At 56.7% G+C, this 17,894-nt stretch overlaps 1 protein-coding gene across 1 annotated transcript in view; it reads right to left on the bottom strand.

The window, feature by feature from the left end:
- Window positions 1-17,894, bottom strand: part of HCN2 (hyperpolarization activated cyclic nucleotide gated potassium and sodium channel 2) — a 35,527-nt gene that overhangs the window by 2,326 nt on the left and 15,307 nt on the right. Inside the window, exons 3-7 of the mRNA XM_067554713.1 lie at window positions 10,526-10,687; window positions 5,341-5,559; window positions 1,760-1,906; window positions 1,309-1,549; window positions 700-864 (exon numbers count right to left, since the gene is read on the bottom strand). Of these exons, the coding sequence (XP_067410814.1) occupies window positions 700-864; window positions 1,309-1,549; window positions 1,760-1,906; window positions 5,341-5,559; window positions 10,526-10,687 (934 nt within the window). The remainder of the gene's footprint in view (window positions 1-699; window positions 865-1,308; window positions 1,550-1,759; window positions 1,907-5,340; window positions 5,560-10,525; window positions 10,688-17,894) is intronic.

Below are 17,894 nucleotides of genomic sequence, written 5' to 3'. Positions count from 1 at the left end.
CAGGAGGACGCGGGACGGCCTCTGGAATTCCAAAGGGGGGGGGGAAGAGACGGGAGGGGAGGAGGGAAATCGGAGGCCGGCAGGCAAGGCTCTCTAAACCCAGCCTCCACGAGGAACCCGACGCAGCTAATCTCTGCCCATTTCCAGCAGGGTTTCTGGGGCACACGGAAACCTCGTGGGGCCCTTTCAAAGAGGAGACAAGGCCGTGAGGTCCAACGCCCGGCTGAGATCCAGAGAGGGAACCACCCGCCCCCTGTCCTGGGGAGAGAACCCAGCACAGACAGCAAGGACTGTACCCTGCACCCCCTACGCCCCCGTATACCTGCACCCTCCCTCTATCCACCCCCTGCCTCCTCCTCTCTTTGCTCCTCTGATGCCATCACTGCACCTTCCCACTCCAACCCCTGCCCGGGACCTTTCGATTACAGGGCAGCCAAACGTCTGCAGAGCTCCTGAAACTCAGCTCCTCGGCTGGAGACAACCGCCTGAGCAGGCCCAGCCCCGAGGCAGGCGACCTCTCACTGAAGCCAGGCTGCGCTCAGAGACTGTGCTCCAAGCCTCTTCCCACTGGAGGCCGTGAGCGATCGATCGCCTGGGGCCCGTGAGAGCTGGCGTGAGAGGGAGGGGCTCCGGCGGGAGCGTCCCCCCCCCCCATCACGTCCCCAGCCGCGGGTCGGACGAGCATCCCTGCCCCCGTACCGATGCGGTCGAGGCGGTCGATGGCGACAGTCTCGAAGGCCCGTCTCATCATGGGGTGCTCCTCCAGCACCTCGTTGAAGTTATCCACCGAGAGGGAGTAGAGGCGGCAGTACGTGTCGGCCCGGACGCTGGCTGTGCGGCGGCCCCTCGTCAGCAAACAGATTTCTGGGCGGGGAGGGAAGGGGGAGCTGGTTAGAGAAGGACCCAGATGTAACAATAACACCACCCGCTGCTCCAGTGCCTGCCGTCGGGAGATGTCCCCTCCTGCAAACGGGCGGGGAGAAGTAGCCCGAGTGGATGGCACAGCCAGGAACAGAACCCCCGAGTCCTGGCGCCTGGTCACAGCTCTACACACCGGACCACAGCCCCCGCCCGTGTGAACCCAGAACTGCGCTAGCCGGGGCCTGACCCGCTGAGCAGGTCGCTCCCACGTATCAGGGACACGGCGTCCACACTGGAGCAGGGCAGCGCCAGCCCGACGCTTGCCATCAGGGGGTGCCTGGCCCAGTGGGGAAAGGGTCCATGGAATAAGGCCAGCAAGCATGGCTCGACTGGCAGCGCCAGCCCGCCGCCGGCTGGGGGAGTGAGGGGCCTCCCCCGGCTACTCACCTCCGAAGTAGGAGCCGTCCGAGAGCTTCATCTCCTTGTTGCCCTTGGTGAGGACGCTCACCACGCCGTGCTGGATGAAGTACATCTTCTTGCCGATGGTGCCTTCCCGGATGATGTAGTCGCCCGGCTGGAAGACCTCGAACTTCAGCTTGGTGAGCATGGCCGTGACGAAGTTGGGGTCGGCGTTGGCGAAGAGGGGCATGGAGGCCACCAGCTTGCGGCAGTTGAAGTTCACAATCTCCTACGGGGGGAGCGGGAGAAAGAGACGGACACACGTACAGAGACTGAAGGCAGCCAGACAGGAGCCGGGGAGAAGAGGGAGGCTCGCCCAACCCAGACCGAAACGATTTTCACTCCATTTTTCCCTTGGGTTCCTCCCCCCGGCCAGGCTCTCCGGGTGGGGGAGTGGCGTGGGATTCCCCGCCTCCAGCCCCCGGGGAGGGCCCCTCACCTCCCGCAGGGGCTCGTTCAGCTCGCCCAGGATGCTGTCTTCGTCGAACATCTTGCCCTGGTAGCGGTGTTCGTAGTAGTCGTGGATCTTCTGGCGGAAGTCGGCGGGCAGCTTGTGGAAGGACATGTACTGCTCCACTTGCTTGTACTGCCAGGGGACAAAACCAATCGCAGGCATTGGGTGCGGCCCAGCCGGAGCCCTAGACAGGGAGGGGGCCTGGTGGCAGGCTCACACCCAAGAGTTTGACATGGGTTCTGGCTCGGCCCGTCACAGACGGCGGGGCTGGACCAGGAGGCCCCAGCAGCCTGGAGGCGTTTGGAGATGGGGTTCCGGGTCAGGGCCTCTCGGTTACTCAGATAATCTGGGTGGGAGCTTGGCCATCTGGGGCCTTTACCACAGGGATGGGGGAGATCTCAGACCCTCCCCCCCCGCAGACCTGGTGCTGAATGATGCAATGCAAGCTGGTCCTACCTGTACCCACCTCGCAGCAACACCCCCGGGCACCAAACCACAGGCATCCGGGGAGCCCTTTGTGTGCTGCTGGGGTGGCCTGGGGGCCCGGATGCTTTTGTTGGCAGCTGTAGCCCTGAGCCCTGTCCCGGCAGCTTCTGCTCAGAGACCCCCCGAGAGAACAATGCACGGAGCCGCTCGCTCGGCTGTGCCCGCCCGCCGGCGTTCACTCCCAGCCAGGGACAGGCTCCTGCTCCAGGGACTCCAGCGGGTCCCAGCCGTTGGCAGGTCTCTCCGTTCGCCTCGGCTGTCTAGATCCACCCCCACCCCGGCCCAAGATGAGCTGGTAAAGCCCCCAGCGTGCGAGTTCCCAGCCCGCGGGGGGGGGGGAAGTTGCTGCTTTCCATCAGCGAACCTGCGTTGGAGACACAGCGGCAGCCCCCAACCCCACCTGGGCTCCCCCCTTCCCCATGAGCCGCATCCAAGGGGGCCTGGATCACAGAGAGCTGAGCCGTTCCAAAGGCAGGAAGGCAAGGCAGGGGCAGCTGAGGCAGGGAAAGGCAGGGAGCAGGGGCCATATCTGGGATCCGCTCGGAGAATCCAGGGGTCTTGATCGAGGCCGATGTGCTCGATCGTTCTAGATTTAGATTGTTGGCTCGTTCTAGCTCAGCAAGGTGTTGCACATCTAGAGCAGTGGGTTGTTCTAGGTCCAGATCAACGGGTCATTCTAGGTCTAGATCAACAGGTCATTCTAGGTTGGCAAGATCATGTGCATCTAGAGCAGCAGGCCATTCTAGAGCCAGCTCAGCAAGTCGTTCTGGAGCCAGCCCAGCAGGTGGTTCCAGCTCAGCGGGTTCGGGGGGTTCCGGTCGGTGAGGCTCTGATAAAGCCGGCGTTCTCAGCTGCTGTCTGCTAATTTCTCTGGCTCGTTCCCACCTCAGCCCCACAGCAGGGGTCACCTTCAGCAAGAGTCTGACCGTTTGCCCAGCACCAGGGTCCCCATGAGCTGGGAATACAAGGCCCTGAACCCACCCCCCATTTCTGAACATCTCCCCCCAGACCTTTGGGGGTTTGAATCCCAGTTTGGCGCTGCACCCCGATCTCCCAGCCTGGCCCCTCTTTCTGTCACGGGTTGGCTCCCTGCTCCCCATTGGACAGATGGGGAAATGGAGGCACAGAGAGCCCCACATCAGTGGCAGAGCCAGGAATGGAACCCAGGAGTCCTGCCTCCCACTGGTGAGGAGGGGGAAATATGGGGGGCTGGAAGGTGGATGCGCGTGGGGAGTAGGAGATGGGGCAAGAGCTGGGGGAGGACAAGGGAGCATGGGGGGAGAAGGCTGGGGGTGGGGGCGATAGGAGGAGTTGATCCGTGTTGCCATCTCACACGGCAGGTCTCTAGCTGCTGCCCGTGCCACACTCGGGCCAGGCCCCTCGGCTGCTGCCTGGCGCTTGGCACAGAGCAGCTCCCTGGGCAGCCTGACTCCAGTGCAGCAATTTGTCAGTGTCACTTTCCCGGCTCCAGGGGAGGTCACCTTGCAGGGAGGAGCACAAGAGCAGCCAGCCCGGGCTACCCGCCGGTCTTGCATCCCGCTCCCAGGTGCCCATCTCTCCCTACTGCAGACACCCAGGCAGCAAGGGCGACAAACGGACCGAGTGATCTGGAACCACCCTCTATCGGGGGGCAGAGAGCCCGCTGGCATAGCCAGGGCACGGCTGCGAGACAGCTCCCCCCACGCTGGCCTCCTGCCAGCTCCTGCGCCGCGGTTCTGTCCTTACTGCAGTGATGGGGACTTTTCAAGAATGGCAAAGACCAAAGAGTCCAGGAAAATCTAAACCCAGCCCCGCTGCTGCCTGCAGTCCGCAACTCCCCCTGCCAGCAAACCCACGGGCCCTGGCGTGGCGTTTCCACGCCGTGTTCGCCTGATCTGAGCCATTCAAGGAGTCTGTGTTTTATGCCGGGGCTGAACTAGATGGAGGTGCCCACCCTGGTGTCAGTAAATCCCCCTGTGCAATTACTGGGCTGTCTGGGACTCTGCTGGGACACTGAGATCCCACATCCCGGGATCCCCCCCTACTTCCCAACTGCACCTGCAGAGCCGCCTGGCACAGCCCCAGTGGCCCATCTGCTCTGGGCCTGGACGGCTTAGTCCCATCTGTAATTCTGCCTAATGATAATTCTGTCCAACAACAGGATTGGTTTAATGCTGCATCATCCCACTGGCCCCGGGCAGCGGCACGGCAGAGCGCAGATGGGTTCAGAGAGGAGGGGACACATGCAATGGTGCTGCAGGGATGCAGGGACTCGACTCCCTGTCATTGCTTTATACAAACAAAAGGGGGTCAGAGAGTCAGGACTCCTGGGTTCTCTTCCCAGTTCTGGGAGGGAGTGTGGACTATGGGTTAGAGTAAAGGATTAGGAGCTGGAACTGTTGGTTTCTATATCCAGCTCTGCACAGGGCCATGGTTAGAGCAGAGGGACCGGGAGCAGCCACAATTCCCGGGACCTGTTCTCAGCTCTGTTCTGGACCAACAGCTTCCCCAGCTGGAAAATGGCTTTAAACTGGTTCAGCTCCTGGACTGTGCTAGAAAAGGAGACGAGTCGGGCGGTAGGCCAGGGAGTGATGGGAGGGGGCTCGGAGGGAGGGTTTAGTGTAGCCATGTTGGTAAAATGTGCGTCGAGGTCCTTTGGGGATAGAAGGGCGATGATGGGTGGCTTGTAGCTGTATTTTCTCACCTGGCTGTACAGTGAGACAAGGGGGGAAAGCTAGAGCATGGGGAGGGGCGTGAGCTGTGAGCGGTCCGTCTGCCTGCACAGTTGTGGACACAGGCTCCTTCAGGAGAGGCTGCCTCTAGGAGAATCTCCCACTTCTCAGCCCGCCCCCCAGAAGCAGCTGCATCCCTGCCTGCCGGAAGTGATCCCCACAGATGCAGAGCCCCACACGAGCCCTAAGGAGTTTGTCCGGTGAGAAACACGTCCTCCTCGTGCAACGATCCCAGCAGCCCAGCCAAAGCGCCAGGGCCAGTCACTCGGCTTTCCAGCGGCCCGCACCGTCTGCAGGATGAGAGGCTTCTCACTGAGAGGCAAGCCACAGACACCCCCCCACCCCGCGGGACGCCCCACTCTTTCCTACCTTTTCCTGGTACTGGCGCCGGGAGGAGTCCAGGGACTGGATGAGGGCAGTGGCATGGCCAATGAACATGGCGTAGCAAGTGGCGCCCACAATCATGCTGAGCATAGTGAGCCAGATATCCGTCATGCTCTCCGGGGCCTGCTTCCCATATCCGATGCACAGCATGTGGCTCATTGACATGAAGAGGGCGAAGGAATACAGCTCGCTCCACGAGTTGTTCTGCAAAGACAACATCAGCCGTGACGCTTAACCGGCACCGAACGCCGGGCGGTCGAGGCACTGCTCCGTGCGTGTGCGCGCGCGCGCGTGCAGGCGGTTGGGTGTTGCAGGAGCAGCTCAGATCCCACTTGCTGCTTCCCGGGGACGAGCGGAGCAAACCCGACCACGCTCTGCGTGTGTCAGAGAGAGAAAAAGATGGTGTGTGTGAGTGTGTGTGAAAACTGCAGCTCGGAGCCAACTCCCGTCTTCCTGGGGACCACTGATAAAATACAAGAACTCTGCTAGGGTCTTGCCCGGGCACCGGGATACGTTATTTTCGACACAGCCTAATGAAGAAATCAACCCAAGGACATTGGAGGTGTATTTCCTATGGTGCCCATAGAAAGCACTGCCTCTCTACACTTCTTTCATAGCATCGATGGAGACAAAGCGCAGTCGGCCCTTCCCTCCCCGCCCTGTTTTATTCTTTTGGTGGTTTTTACTGGTTTATAAAACACAGATCCCCAGACGCAATTTACAAAAATTAAAATGTGATCCATAATTTATTAACGACCGTCAACAGCGCTAAGTAGCAAACACTGGAAACTGGGACATGACTCTGCAGCCTGGAATAGCTCAATTTCTCATCATCAGCCAAAGGCTTGAACAAACAGCTGGGGTGGTCTGCTGTTCTGAGGGAGCGAGGAATGGAACAGAGGATAGAGACGAGAGCTGGAATTCACTCCTGGGCAGACCAAGGTCTAGGCAGCCACTAGGAGTGGGATTCACTAAGGTATTTAGGCACCTGACTCCCATTGATTTCAATGGGATTTAAGCATCTAAATACTTTGTGAATTCCACCCCAAGTCCCAGTTACATCCCCCAGGATAGCATCTTCCCTGCCACACCACGGGCCTGATCCTGCAGTCCCGCTTCAGGCATGACTCTCATGTACAACATCTCGTGAGATGGCAGGATCAGGCCCCAGATGCTATCCTGAGTCCCAGCTTCATGGGATGGGTGGGATTCTCCTCCTCTGAGGGCTGGAAACTGGAAGAACCAGCAAGCTCTGAGCCATAAACTCCAGGGCTGCCCAGCGTAAAGGGAAGAGAAAAACCAATCAGCCTTTGTGTGGATTCAAATAAACCGGCGGGTTTGAAAACAAAGGGAAGTGGCGGGAGCTGGGGTGGGAGGTGAGAGGGCAGCTGGGAGATGGTGACAGGTGGGGACGGTTAATGGAATAACACACTGATCATTCCTGACCCTTCCGGATTGGCTGGGGAACGCGCACACGCACCCTCACAAAGACACCATTCACACAAGCATTGCGATTACAACTCTCTCACACACTTTGCAGCGTTAACCCCCCCAGTTACTAGTACCACGCACCCCCCCACACACACTATCTATACACAGATTGCAACTACAACTCTCACACAATGAGCATGATCATGCATACGCATGCACAGCTCAGTCACAACACACTTACACAACCACATGCATACACAGACCCACACACTCACACAAATGACCATGCACACACGGACATGCTCTACAATACACCCCCCCCCCCCCCACATGCACAAATCCATCATCACCACACACGCCTCCCTGATATTAAGGATTTGCTTTCAAATGCAACTGACAAAGCCTCAGATGCCAGGTGTTTAGGTTTAAAATAAAGAGAGGTGCCTGGAAGAGCCCCCGGGTCCCTGGGTGGCAAAGGGACTCCACCAGCAGGGGGCACTGCTTTGCATCAGCTATAGGAGCTGCATCTTAGCCCCGGGTCCAGCAGCCTGCTACAAACGCACAGTCCAGGTTGCAAAAGCTCCTTCCAAAGTGCTGCTCGATACTTTCTTCCAGAGGCCTTTTAATGAACTTGAAGCCTTTTGTTCAGTGTCCACTTCCTAATCTCCGGTCTCTCCCCCACTTCCCTACCACCCCCCCAAACGCAAATCCACCCTTGGCTTGGAAGCGTTTGCCTGTCGCACGGCTCCCAGAACCAGACCAATGTGACAAGGGCAGGTTGATATCATCTGTCAGTCAGCCGGGACTCTGCCAAATCCTGCTAAAGGATGAGGAGCTCACAGCAGCCAGTTTGGCTGGGAGGGAGGCGTGCAGGTCTCGGTGAAGGGAACAAGCTCAGAACGCCTGGAGAAACAGGGTTTATTAAAGTACTTGAGCTGGGCTATTCAGCTTGTGACAGGACAGATTGAGAGAAAGAGAATGCAAGAAATGAAAAGCTACTGGTGCGTAGGGAAAGGGGGACATAGAGGGGACAGCACGTGGACACCAGTCAGCATGCTCCTGTGAGGAAGGTGTGTTGTAGTGGTCAGAGCACAGGCCTGGGAGGCAGGAATTCCTGAGTTCCACACCCAGCTCTGTGCCTCAGTTTCTTCCCCTCTCTAAATCAGGGAAAACAGTTGACCTGCCTCACAGAGCGGCGTGATGCTCAATTAATACACTTCTCTAAGAGGAAAAGTACAAGAAATTAAAGTTTTGCATCAAACTATTACTGCCGGTAGCTACCAGGGTGATCAGTCCATGAAGGATAGATAGAGAGATCCCCTCTCAGACAGGAAAGCATTATCATATTTCTTTTCTCTATGATTACACTGTCCCACGTGATACAGCACGTCAGTGACAGAGCTGGAAAATGAACCCAGGAGTCCTGATTCCCAGTCCCCAGACTGCAAGCACTTCATCCCAGTCACTGTAACGGAACCCAGAGCCAGAGACCGACCCACAGCTGGCAGCCTTCTCTTACCTTGCCAATGCTATTCTGTTCTCTCTAGAGCCTTACACTGTGCCCATGAACGTAGTATCTGAGCCCCTTCCCCCCAGCGCATTAAGCAACCGGGTTAGCATCTGTCACGTGTGGCTTGTTCTCTCATTCTCTCCCCGGGGGCAGCAGCATGGGCAGGGGAACGTCTTGGTTTTGATAGTTTTAGATGTCTATTCAGCACACACACCAAGGTTGCTCTACGCTGATGTTAGAGAAGGCAGATCAAAGACTTGGAGGAGGAGACGGCGAGGCATGCGATGGTCCTCGGTTCCTGGGGGACTTCATCCCGCAGCCTCAAACCAGCCCCCAGACAGTCCGTCCTCTGCACAGATGCGCTTTTCCCTTTTGGCAGGAAGTATGTATGTGTATCCCCCTGCACAGCGCACACACACGCACACACACACTGACATGTACCCCCCATCAGTAGCACGGCTAAGACATGACACTCACATACGTCCCAAGATGCACACAGGGCATCTTGTGCAGGAGACTTGGGTTTCGGTTTCAGGTCAACTCTGAAGGTCGCGGAGCCTGCTAAGGAAATATATTCCCCTGCCAAGAACTCCTGTTTGGGTTTGAAAAGCTTTTCTTGTGTCTCAGTAATTACAAGGGAAGTGTGGGTGGAGAGCAGAAGAGAGAGACAGAGACAGAGAGACACGGAGGAATGGAAGACGGCAAGGTGAACAGAAAGAGGAGGAAGAAGGGAGTGAAACAGTAAGAAAAAGAGGAATGCAAGAGAGACAGATGGAGACGGGGGAAAACACGAGGGGGGAGAGAGAGGGGGTTAGACTGGTGAAAAGAGAGATGGGAAGAGAAGAATGGAACTGCTGCGGGAGAGAGATCTGTTAAGGACGTTGCTGCAGGGCTGTGATGGTGCAATTAAAGCACATCCCATTATTTATTAATGGCAGGTTTGTTGCTAAATTAGAATGGAGGAGAAAGTGTGTGTGCGGGGAGCAGAGAGATGCCATGACATCGCTGCTCTGCCTGCTACTGGTTAGCTCCCCAGAGGCAGGGGGCCATGTACTTCCGAGCCATCGCTAGACAGTGCCTGGCCTCAGACTATTTATTTGGCTTCCAGCCCCTTTGGCTGACTCACTGAAGCGGGAGAGGAACAAGCCCTGTTCCTGTGTCAACACATCCCCCTGCCTCCCCCAGGACAGCTCTGCCAGGAGACTGGCCCTGCTCCCTGCTGCACCAGGTGACTGGGGTGGGCCCCAGCTACCCATCACCTGCCCAGCAGATCACAGCCAGGACTCCTGGGATGATCTGGGAGCTTCCTCAGGGAGGTTTGACAGTCTGTCATGTGGAGTTGCCAGGAGGGGGTGGGGATGGCTGAAGGCAACCTCCCTGCCCACTGCCTTCGCAGGGAGGAGAGGGGTTAGGAATTCTTTCCGGGTGCCTGGCTGGTGAGTTTCGCCCACATGCTCAGGGTTTAGCTGATCGCCATATTTGGGGTCGGGAAGGAATTTCCCCCAGGGCAGACTGGCAGAGGACCTGGGGATTTTTCGCTTTCCTCTGCACCATGGGACACGGGTCACTTGCCGGTGGATTCTCTGCACCTTGAAGTCTTTAAACCATGACGTGAGGACTTCAATAACTCAGTCACAGGTCAGGGGTCTCTTACAGGAGTGGGTGGGTGAGACTCTGTGGCCTGCCTCGTGCAGGAGGTCAGACTAGATGATCATAATGGTCCCTTCTGACCTTAAAGTCTGTGAGTCTATGAATGGGTCTTGGCATCTGGAGATCCAGCACCCAGCGCCCCTTGGAGCAGATCTGACTCCAGCTTGGCGCCAGAACGGAGGGAGCACAGGAGAACAAAGGGGAGGTTTGGAAGGGCTGCAGGCCTGGACAGATCTAGGCTGGCTAAATGAGGGGGATAGGACCTAGCCCATCTACACACCTGGGACAGGGTTAAACCCCAGGCAGGGAGAGGAGCCACTGGGGGGTGATCCATGGAGCACTGGCCAGAAGTCATGGGATGAAACTGACCCAAGGAAATTTCAGGCTGAAGGCATAAGGCTTGGGGAAGGCGCAGTGGGAGCCCCATTTGATCAGGATGCTTTGAACTAGACCAGCCCGGCCCCAGGAGAACAGGGAACTGGCCTGGCCTGGCTGAGGAAGGGACCTCAGCCTCATGTTCTAGCTCTGTTCCCGCGCACACCCCCCCCACGTAGGGGGCAGCTCTCTCCTGGCACTCACCACCATGCCATTGATGGAGACCCAGCAGTTGCTGGGGAAGTCCTGGAGCATGGGCACCAGGAACTGGAGGCAGCCGTCCCAGTGACAGAGCAGCAGCATCATGCCGATGAGGTTAATGATCCTCATCACGGCGCTGGCCAGGTCGTAGGTCATGTGGAAGATCTGCAATGGGGAAAACAAATGGCGTTAAGCCGCGGCGCCCAGGAACAGCCAGTCCTCCCCCGGCTATCCCAGCCTGCACCGGCCCATCTCCCGTGGGAGCAGCACCCGCAAAGCAAGGCCCCATACTGGGCCCACAGCATCAGCTGCCCTTGTGGAGGTGGGTTGCAGGGTTTGACTGGAGCCAGGGTTCACTGAAGCCTTTCACGCCACTCTGTCCTGGAGATTTGCAACCAACCCCTGCCCCACGTGTCGGGCACAGCACACTCGCATGTCACCTGACGTTGAGCCGGATCTCTCGTTCTCTTGGCCCCTGCGATCCCTGGTGGTGCCAGGGTTTCCGAACCCCGAGCTGAGCCGCGAGTTTGCAACTGAAACCTGGCAAAGCTCCACATGGCATCGGCAGCCAAGCGTCGCACTTCTCCAGGTCCGGCTGTCCAGAGCCAGGGAGCTGCTGCATGTTAACAGAGAGGGCTGCTTTCCTTCTGCCTCTTCGCTCCCATCCCCTCACACACGGGGACAGAATCAGGGGTTCACGCAATGTGGGCAAACAGATGCTTTGCTAACCTGCAGCCGCCCAGCCAAAGAGCGATGGACTGTTTTGCAACTCTCAGTGACGATCTGTACTGTCTCCACGCACCCAACAGCAATCCTGCATCGCTGTCTCTGAGCCTTGGGATATCTCTCTCACACACACTCTGCTCTCACCTCTTGTTTCTTATTTCCAGGGTACAAATAAAGCCATTTCCCCTGGGTTCTGATTCACAGCTGCTCAGGATGCTAACGAACCAAGACAGGGCCGCTTAGTGAAAGACGCATCAGATGTGACATTCCTAGACGCTCAAGAACCCTGGGTTCAAATCCCAGCTGGGTTAACTGAGCCCAGCATATTCCGAAGGGCAATAAATTGACTTGCATGTGGTGAGTGGATCTTTAGGAGGAGAATTTAAAGTGCAGAGGTTCTGCATGAATATTAAAGACACCAAGGCTTTCTTTAAGAGAAAGGTTTGCCCACTTGGCTATAATACCCCTGCTTGTGTGCTATTGACCTGTCACCCTCCACCCCAGAGGTGGCTGCATTTGAGTTGCACTCTTTCTTTACAATCTATGCTAGTGCTTTCGAGTTATTCTGCTGGCAGGTGCTAATGGCTGCCATCAAGTAAGTCTCAGATCCAAAAGCAATCACATTAAAGCCAATGGGGATGCCAGGCACGCTTCTTCTGTGGAAGGAGCAACTAAGCCCATTTTTGTAGTAAAGAGAGCTGGGAACAACTGAGTGACCACCCAAGGCAACGGCAGGCCAGAACCGAGCCGTGTGGGCTGAGGTGTTTGCCTGGTTGCAAATGCAGGTGCTAGGGCTTTCAGTCTGCAGCCTGTGGGTGGTCAAGGCAGAGAGCCAGGAGAAGCAGTTGCCAATACGACTCTCAGAGGAAGCAGTGAGACAGAGCTTCTTGGACACAGAGCCCACTGGAAGGGCAGGCATGGGAATTTTGCAGCAAGGAAACTGTTGGCTGTGGTTTGTTTCTACTGTGCTCAGGGAAAGGGTACCTTGTGGACATTCTATATAACGAAACAAGACATCAAGAACAGACCTAATTTGTATCATGGATTTCTCCTCCTAATGGAAACAACCGAGCAAGGCTGGGAATATTGGCGAAGTGCTCGGGACAAAGCTGGCAACAGAATCCTTTGAAGTGAGTGACACTGTTTATATATGGGAGGTACACATCACTGTTACTTGTATGCTGGCATGCGGCATGCTTTTCATTAATAAAAGCAGTAACTACCCAGCCATCGGCCGTTGTGGGAGGCCCATGTTTTCACTGACATCTGTTCATTTGAAAACTGTCTCTATTCCCGGCACGAGCCTGTGGTTATTTTAGGGACCTGGGCTTCCCCTGCCTCCTCCTTCTACACTTTCAGCCTCAATACGTGTTCTTTGCATTTATTCTTCCTGCTCTGGGGCCCTGACTCAGCAAAGCCTTAACTTTAATAACAACAACCCCTAATTCTCCTCAACAGATCTCCAAGTGCTTTGCAAAGGCAGTCATTATCCTCATTTGACAAATGGGGAAACTGAGCCACAGAGCAGGAAGGGACTTGTCCAAGGCCACCCAACCGATCAGTGGCAGAGTCCAAAACAGAGCCCCGGTGTCTCAACCACTAGGTCACCCTGCCTCTCCTTCCAGTCTATAAACTCTCTGCTGACTTCAATTCTGAGCAGGGATGAATCACAGGGTTTATGGCCAAAAGACATTTTTCCTGGTCCCAAAAGGAGTTGCCAGTTTGGGGATTGTCTTTGTGCTGGTCTCTGAGCTCACTTCTTGGTCACAGCAGGTGGAAGATGCGCTCTCCTGTGACCACTTCCCCTTCCAGTATCCTGGGGACTGGACGGATTAAAGGAGTGTGGGCAACACAGGAGTAAATGCAGCCCCCGGGGTAACTCTAAACTGCAAGCTCTTGGCCGCAGGCATCATATCTCCCTGTGTGTTTGTACTGGGCCCCCAGCGGGCTGGAGACCAGCACTATGCACATAATGGTAGCACCTCATACTTCGCACTCACAGACCTCACAACACTGTATAGAGGGTTGTTATCCCCATTGTGTGGATGGGGAAACTGAGGCCCAGGGAGACGTGACTTGCCAAAGGTCAGCCAGCAGGAACAGAAGCCAGGTGTCCTAGTCCAGGGAGTCACACTGCCTCCCGATTACTAATAACTACTCCAGGGGCGTTACCGTGGGGATGGATTTACCCCCCGTGACGCCCCAGGGGCATGTCCAGAGCTCCCCCAACTGAAGAGGACACGGAGCACTTCGATCTTCCCCCCACTCCTCCCCATTATAACTCGCTTTTCACCCCTTAGGCCTGGCAGCAGATGATCTCAATCTCCCCCTCTGCAAAACATCAGACTGACCCTTTCATCTCCTCGCCCCACCCCAGGGGCCAGGCAGTGACGCTCACAGTGACCCTGATATCAAGAGCATGTGGTGGGTGGGGGGAGTTGGGGGGCGCGCAGGAAACGATGTTATCCAAGCACCGGTCCCATCGTCAGCAGAGATGGGGCAAAATTCAGAGCCAGATTTCCAACTGCAGGGCGGTTCGGATCCGAGGTTCCCATTCAGCCTGTTCCACAGGCAGGGCTTAAATGTGAGCTGCCCACCCAGCTCTGGGTTCGAATGCTGAAAATCCCAACGCAATGGGATGTTTGGGCTGCGGGGTGGCATTTGGTCAATCTCTAACATAACAGGCCAGCAGGGGACGCTGATACGGAGGTGAGTTCTCACCGCTGAGCTATCATCAGCCTGGGTGTTACTCCAGGGACGTAACCAGGTGTCTCCAGGCCCCAGGGAGGAATCTGACCTCTAGAGTAGAAATTCAGCTGTTCATTTCTGTCCTGGGGAATAACAGAGCCGGTGACGAGAAGGTCCAAGAGTCCAGCCCCTGGGAACTCTGCTAGGAGCTCCCTTGGGCAGTGGTTGGTAAGCTGCTGTAGGTACAAGTCACAGCAAAGCCACTCCCCGCCCCCGCCAGAGTCTCGGCAGATCATTGGAACAGGGTGGAAAAGGCCAGGGGACTGAATTCCCCTCCCGCACCAGGTGAGCCGGGGTAAGGGATGGGGCTGGAAACTGGGGGGGGAATGAGTTGCTCATGGTACCCAGCCTCAGGAGAAAAGGAAGCAGCTCTTTGCTCTGCTGGCCTAACCCTGTAGTGTAGACAGGAACCTACAGGGACAGAAGGGTTTCTTCCCATTGCTGCAGTGACTCATACGACAGAAGAAAGCTTCCGTCAGCCTGGCTGTGTCTACACCAGCTGCAGCGCTTGGGGGTGGATTTTCCGCACCCCTGAGCGCTGTAACTAAACTTGAAACGCAGATCAGCCGAAATGTGAACCGTCCACAGATCGATCTTGTGTTATTGCCCCAATGGGGACACTTAAGGGCTCAGCCCTGCCCTAGAAATGCAGAGCCCGCAGCATTACTGTCCACCTTATGGGAGGCTGGCCGGGCACAATCTTGAACGTTAGCGAGAGGCAGGGACCAGTGACGTGAGCAGACCCCAGGGGGCTGGGAACCTCCATCTCTAACGCTGCCTGCAACGGCGACCCCCACTCGGGAGACCTGGGACACGTCATTTCAGCCGCCGTCTTTCGTTCTGGAATCCAGCGTGGCAGAGGCGTAGCCAGAACCGATTTTTTGGCAGGGCCTGTGGTTTGACAGGGGTGGGCACAAGCAAAACAGAGGCTGATAAAAACGCGGGCTGAATTGTTTAAAATTCGATTGGGTGAGCCATGGCTGCGCCGAGCTGCCCAGCTGCAGTGGAAGTTGACAGGGGTTCAAAGGGCTCTGAAAATCAGCCCCCAGCACTCTCAGGTTAGGCACTCAAAATCGGCTGCCACTTCTGATAACGTGGCCACTAATCTCCTGCCTCAGTTTCCCCACCTCTCACACAGGGATACTAGCCTCTCCTGCCTGGCTAGGGCTCGGCGAGGCTGAGGTCACATTTGGCCAAGCCCGTGGAAGGATAATTAGTGGCTATTTTATCAATGAAGGCTACAAACAGACCCGTGCCCTCTCCCCATTTCACATGAACGGGCATCCTGGGGCTTGCCGGGAAGAGGCAGGCCAGACGCCCAACCTGCATTTGTTAAAGAGCCGTATTTGGACAGGCTGATCGGACCCCTTCCTGCCGCTTCCCAGCCAGCCCCATGGAAAGTCACTTGGGGAGCAGATCTGAGGAGCCTAGAAGGGTAAAGGACTGGACCAACCCTACGCATGGTGAAGGCACAGGGGTTTTTGAAGACCTTGCAACCTGCAGCGCTCGGAGGATAAACCCAGGCCACACTAATTGATAGATCACTGGGTACGACAACCCAGCCTGTGCTTCTGCAGGTGCCTTAGCACTGCTGACAGCGGTAAAAACATGCATGCCAACACACTCAGCAGATGGGACCCAGGAGGCAACAAATGGGCAGGAACAAGTGTGTGTGTGTGGCGGGGTGTGTGTTATGGGTGTTTCATAGCACTGTCACCCCACAGTTTGAGGGTAAAACTTCCCTCCCAGTGCTGAGATCTCAGCTTAGGCTTTTCTCTAGCGCCCCCAGGGGCGGGAGATTTTTGCGTTATTTCCCAATCCAGCTGTGCCCGCACCCAGGAACTTGCACTATTTCAAAGACCCTGGGAGGGAGATATTAAGTGTGCTTCAAATCCTTTCACTCGCCTCCAGCTAGTTTTATGCCCAGACCCAGGGCATAAAACTTTAACCCCTTCTCCCCCTCGATATCGCTAGTGAGCGACCGGCCCCCCCCATCCCACCACTGCAGGGCTGGACTCTGCAGCAATCCGTCCGCAGCCAGAGGTAAGTCAGGGCTGGGATCAGCTGGATCTGTGATCTCCCATCAGCTGCTTTGCACAGGCTTTCAACAGCCACGTATGAAATATTAACAGCAGGAGATGCCAGCCCCCAGGGCATCAGTCGCCTAGCAGGCAAGGGCACAGCCTGGCAACTCTGTACAAGGACCACTCGGAAACCAGCACTGGCCAGTCCCCCAAGGGTACCTCCAGGAGAAGCCAGAGGCCCCAGGCAGGACGGTTATTAGCACGCAGCTGAGAAAAGCCACTTGTCCGGCTGAGCATTTGCCTCTCCGGCAGAGGATATTAACGGTGTGAGTGTCCAACCTGGATAATTGCAAGTGGGGCTGTCTCTGGTACCAAGCACTGGGAGCCTGCAGGGGGAATCAGCGGTTGTGTCCGGGTGTTAGGTTAGCTGCGTGGCACCACAGGTACCTGTCTCTCTGAATGGATCACGCCATGTCCCATTGGGAGATGCCTGCCATAGGCAGATGGATGCCCAGCTGAAACAGCACATGGGAGGCACGTTGTCTATCTAGGTTCTTCTACCATGGCCCGTCCCTGTGGTACCTGGGCACCCACAAATGCTTGTGGGACTGGTGTGGTCAGAGGGAACTCTGTGCTGCACTGCGAGATGAGACAATCAAGGGGGGGGGTCTGACACCATGGAATGCAGAGGTACCTCTGAGTGTCCAAAGCAGGCCCTGGGATAGGCGAGCATGTCCCCATGGGTGTGTGTTTAAAGGGGGGCAAACTGAGATGAGGGGCAAGGACAAACCTCTCAGTGGTTCTCCAGCATCCAAGCCTTCAGTAAAAAACCCAGGTCTCTAGCTGTTACAGCAAACCTTCCACACGCAAGTGTGAGCAGGGCGGTAGCATCTGCCTGAGTCTGCAGAGAGCCTGAAATGATTGCGCTGAGGTGGGAAATGCCCCATTTGTTTCCAGGCTTGTTGAGGACACTGTAAATGTCAACACATCATTATTAGGCTGAGTCCTCCAAGCACGTGAGAAAGGAGGAGGAGGAGGAGGCAGGGCCGGGAAAGACATGGGAGGGGAGGGGGCTGAATGAAGGCCTTTAACACAGCCTGGAGGGGGAGGGGGACGCAATCGGTGTCATTTTCCTGCTGTCGGGGCTCAGCTTTCAGAACAGTGGGATGGACAGACTTCGGCAGACTACGGTCACACAGCACGCGGAGGATTTACTTCCCTGCCTGAGGGCACAGGTACGCTGCAGAAAACGCCCCCATGGCAGCGAGTCTCAGAGTCGGCTGACCCAGCCTGACTCCCGGGGCTCACACTACAGGGCTAAAAATAGCAGTGTGGATGTTCCTGCTCCGGCTGGAGCCTGGGATCTGGAGACGTCTACGCTGCTGTTTTTAGCGTCCCAGCACAAACCCACGTCAGCTCTGAGACTGGCAGCCACAGATGAAGAGACCCCCTACGTTTGCCATGCAATGCCCTTGGCCGTTCACAGGAAGGGGCCTGGACGCGGCTCATCCATCCGTGACATTCTGATCCCGTCCAAACACCCGGCCTCCCCCTTTTTAAGCACTGCATCATTCCAGAGCCACTGCAATGCTGCTGCTGCTGGGCCCAGCGTGTGGAAGGAAGAGAGCGGCATGAAACTAAACCGTTTACTCCAAACAGCCGCAATGTTTATTAATAGGAGCTATCTGACGGGGGGAGGGGAGATGGCCACAGGCAGGGCTGCCTGCATCCCCGGCCCGAACCGACATGACGCAGACAGGAGAGGAATGAATTACAGACAGAGGAGGGGGGAACGAGCTGGCGGGGCGGCTCATGCTGCCACCCGAGGCCAGTCTCCTGCTGTCATCCTTTGGGCAGGTCACGGAGGTGGGATG

Source organism: Emydura macquarii, unplaced genomic scaffold, assembly GCF_026122565.2.
Source record: "Emydura macquarii macquarii isolate MOO-44397 ecotype Brisbane River unplaced genomic scaffold, CSIRO-AGI_Emac_v2 contig_306, whole genome shotgun sequence".
Taxonomy (NCBI): Eukaryota; Metazoa; Chordata; order Testudines; family Chelidae; genus Emydura; species Emydura macquarii.
The sequence above is the reverse complement of the archived record's forward strand: the minus strand, read 5'-3'. Positions and strand labels throughout refer to the sequence as shown.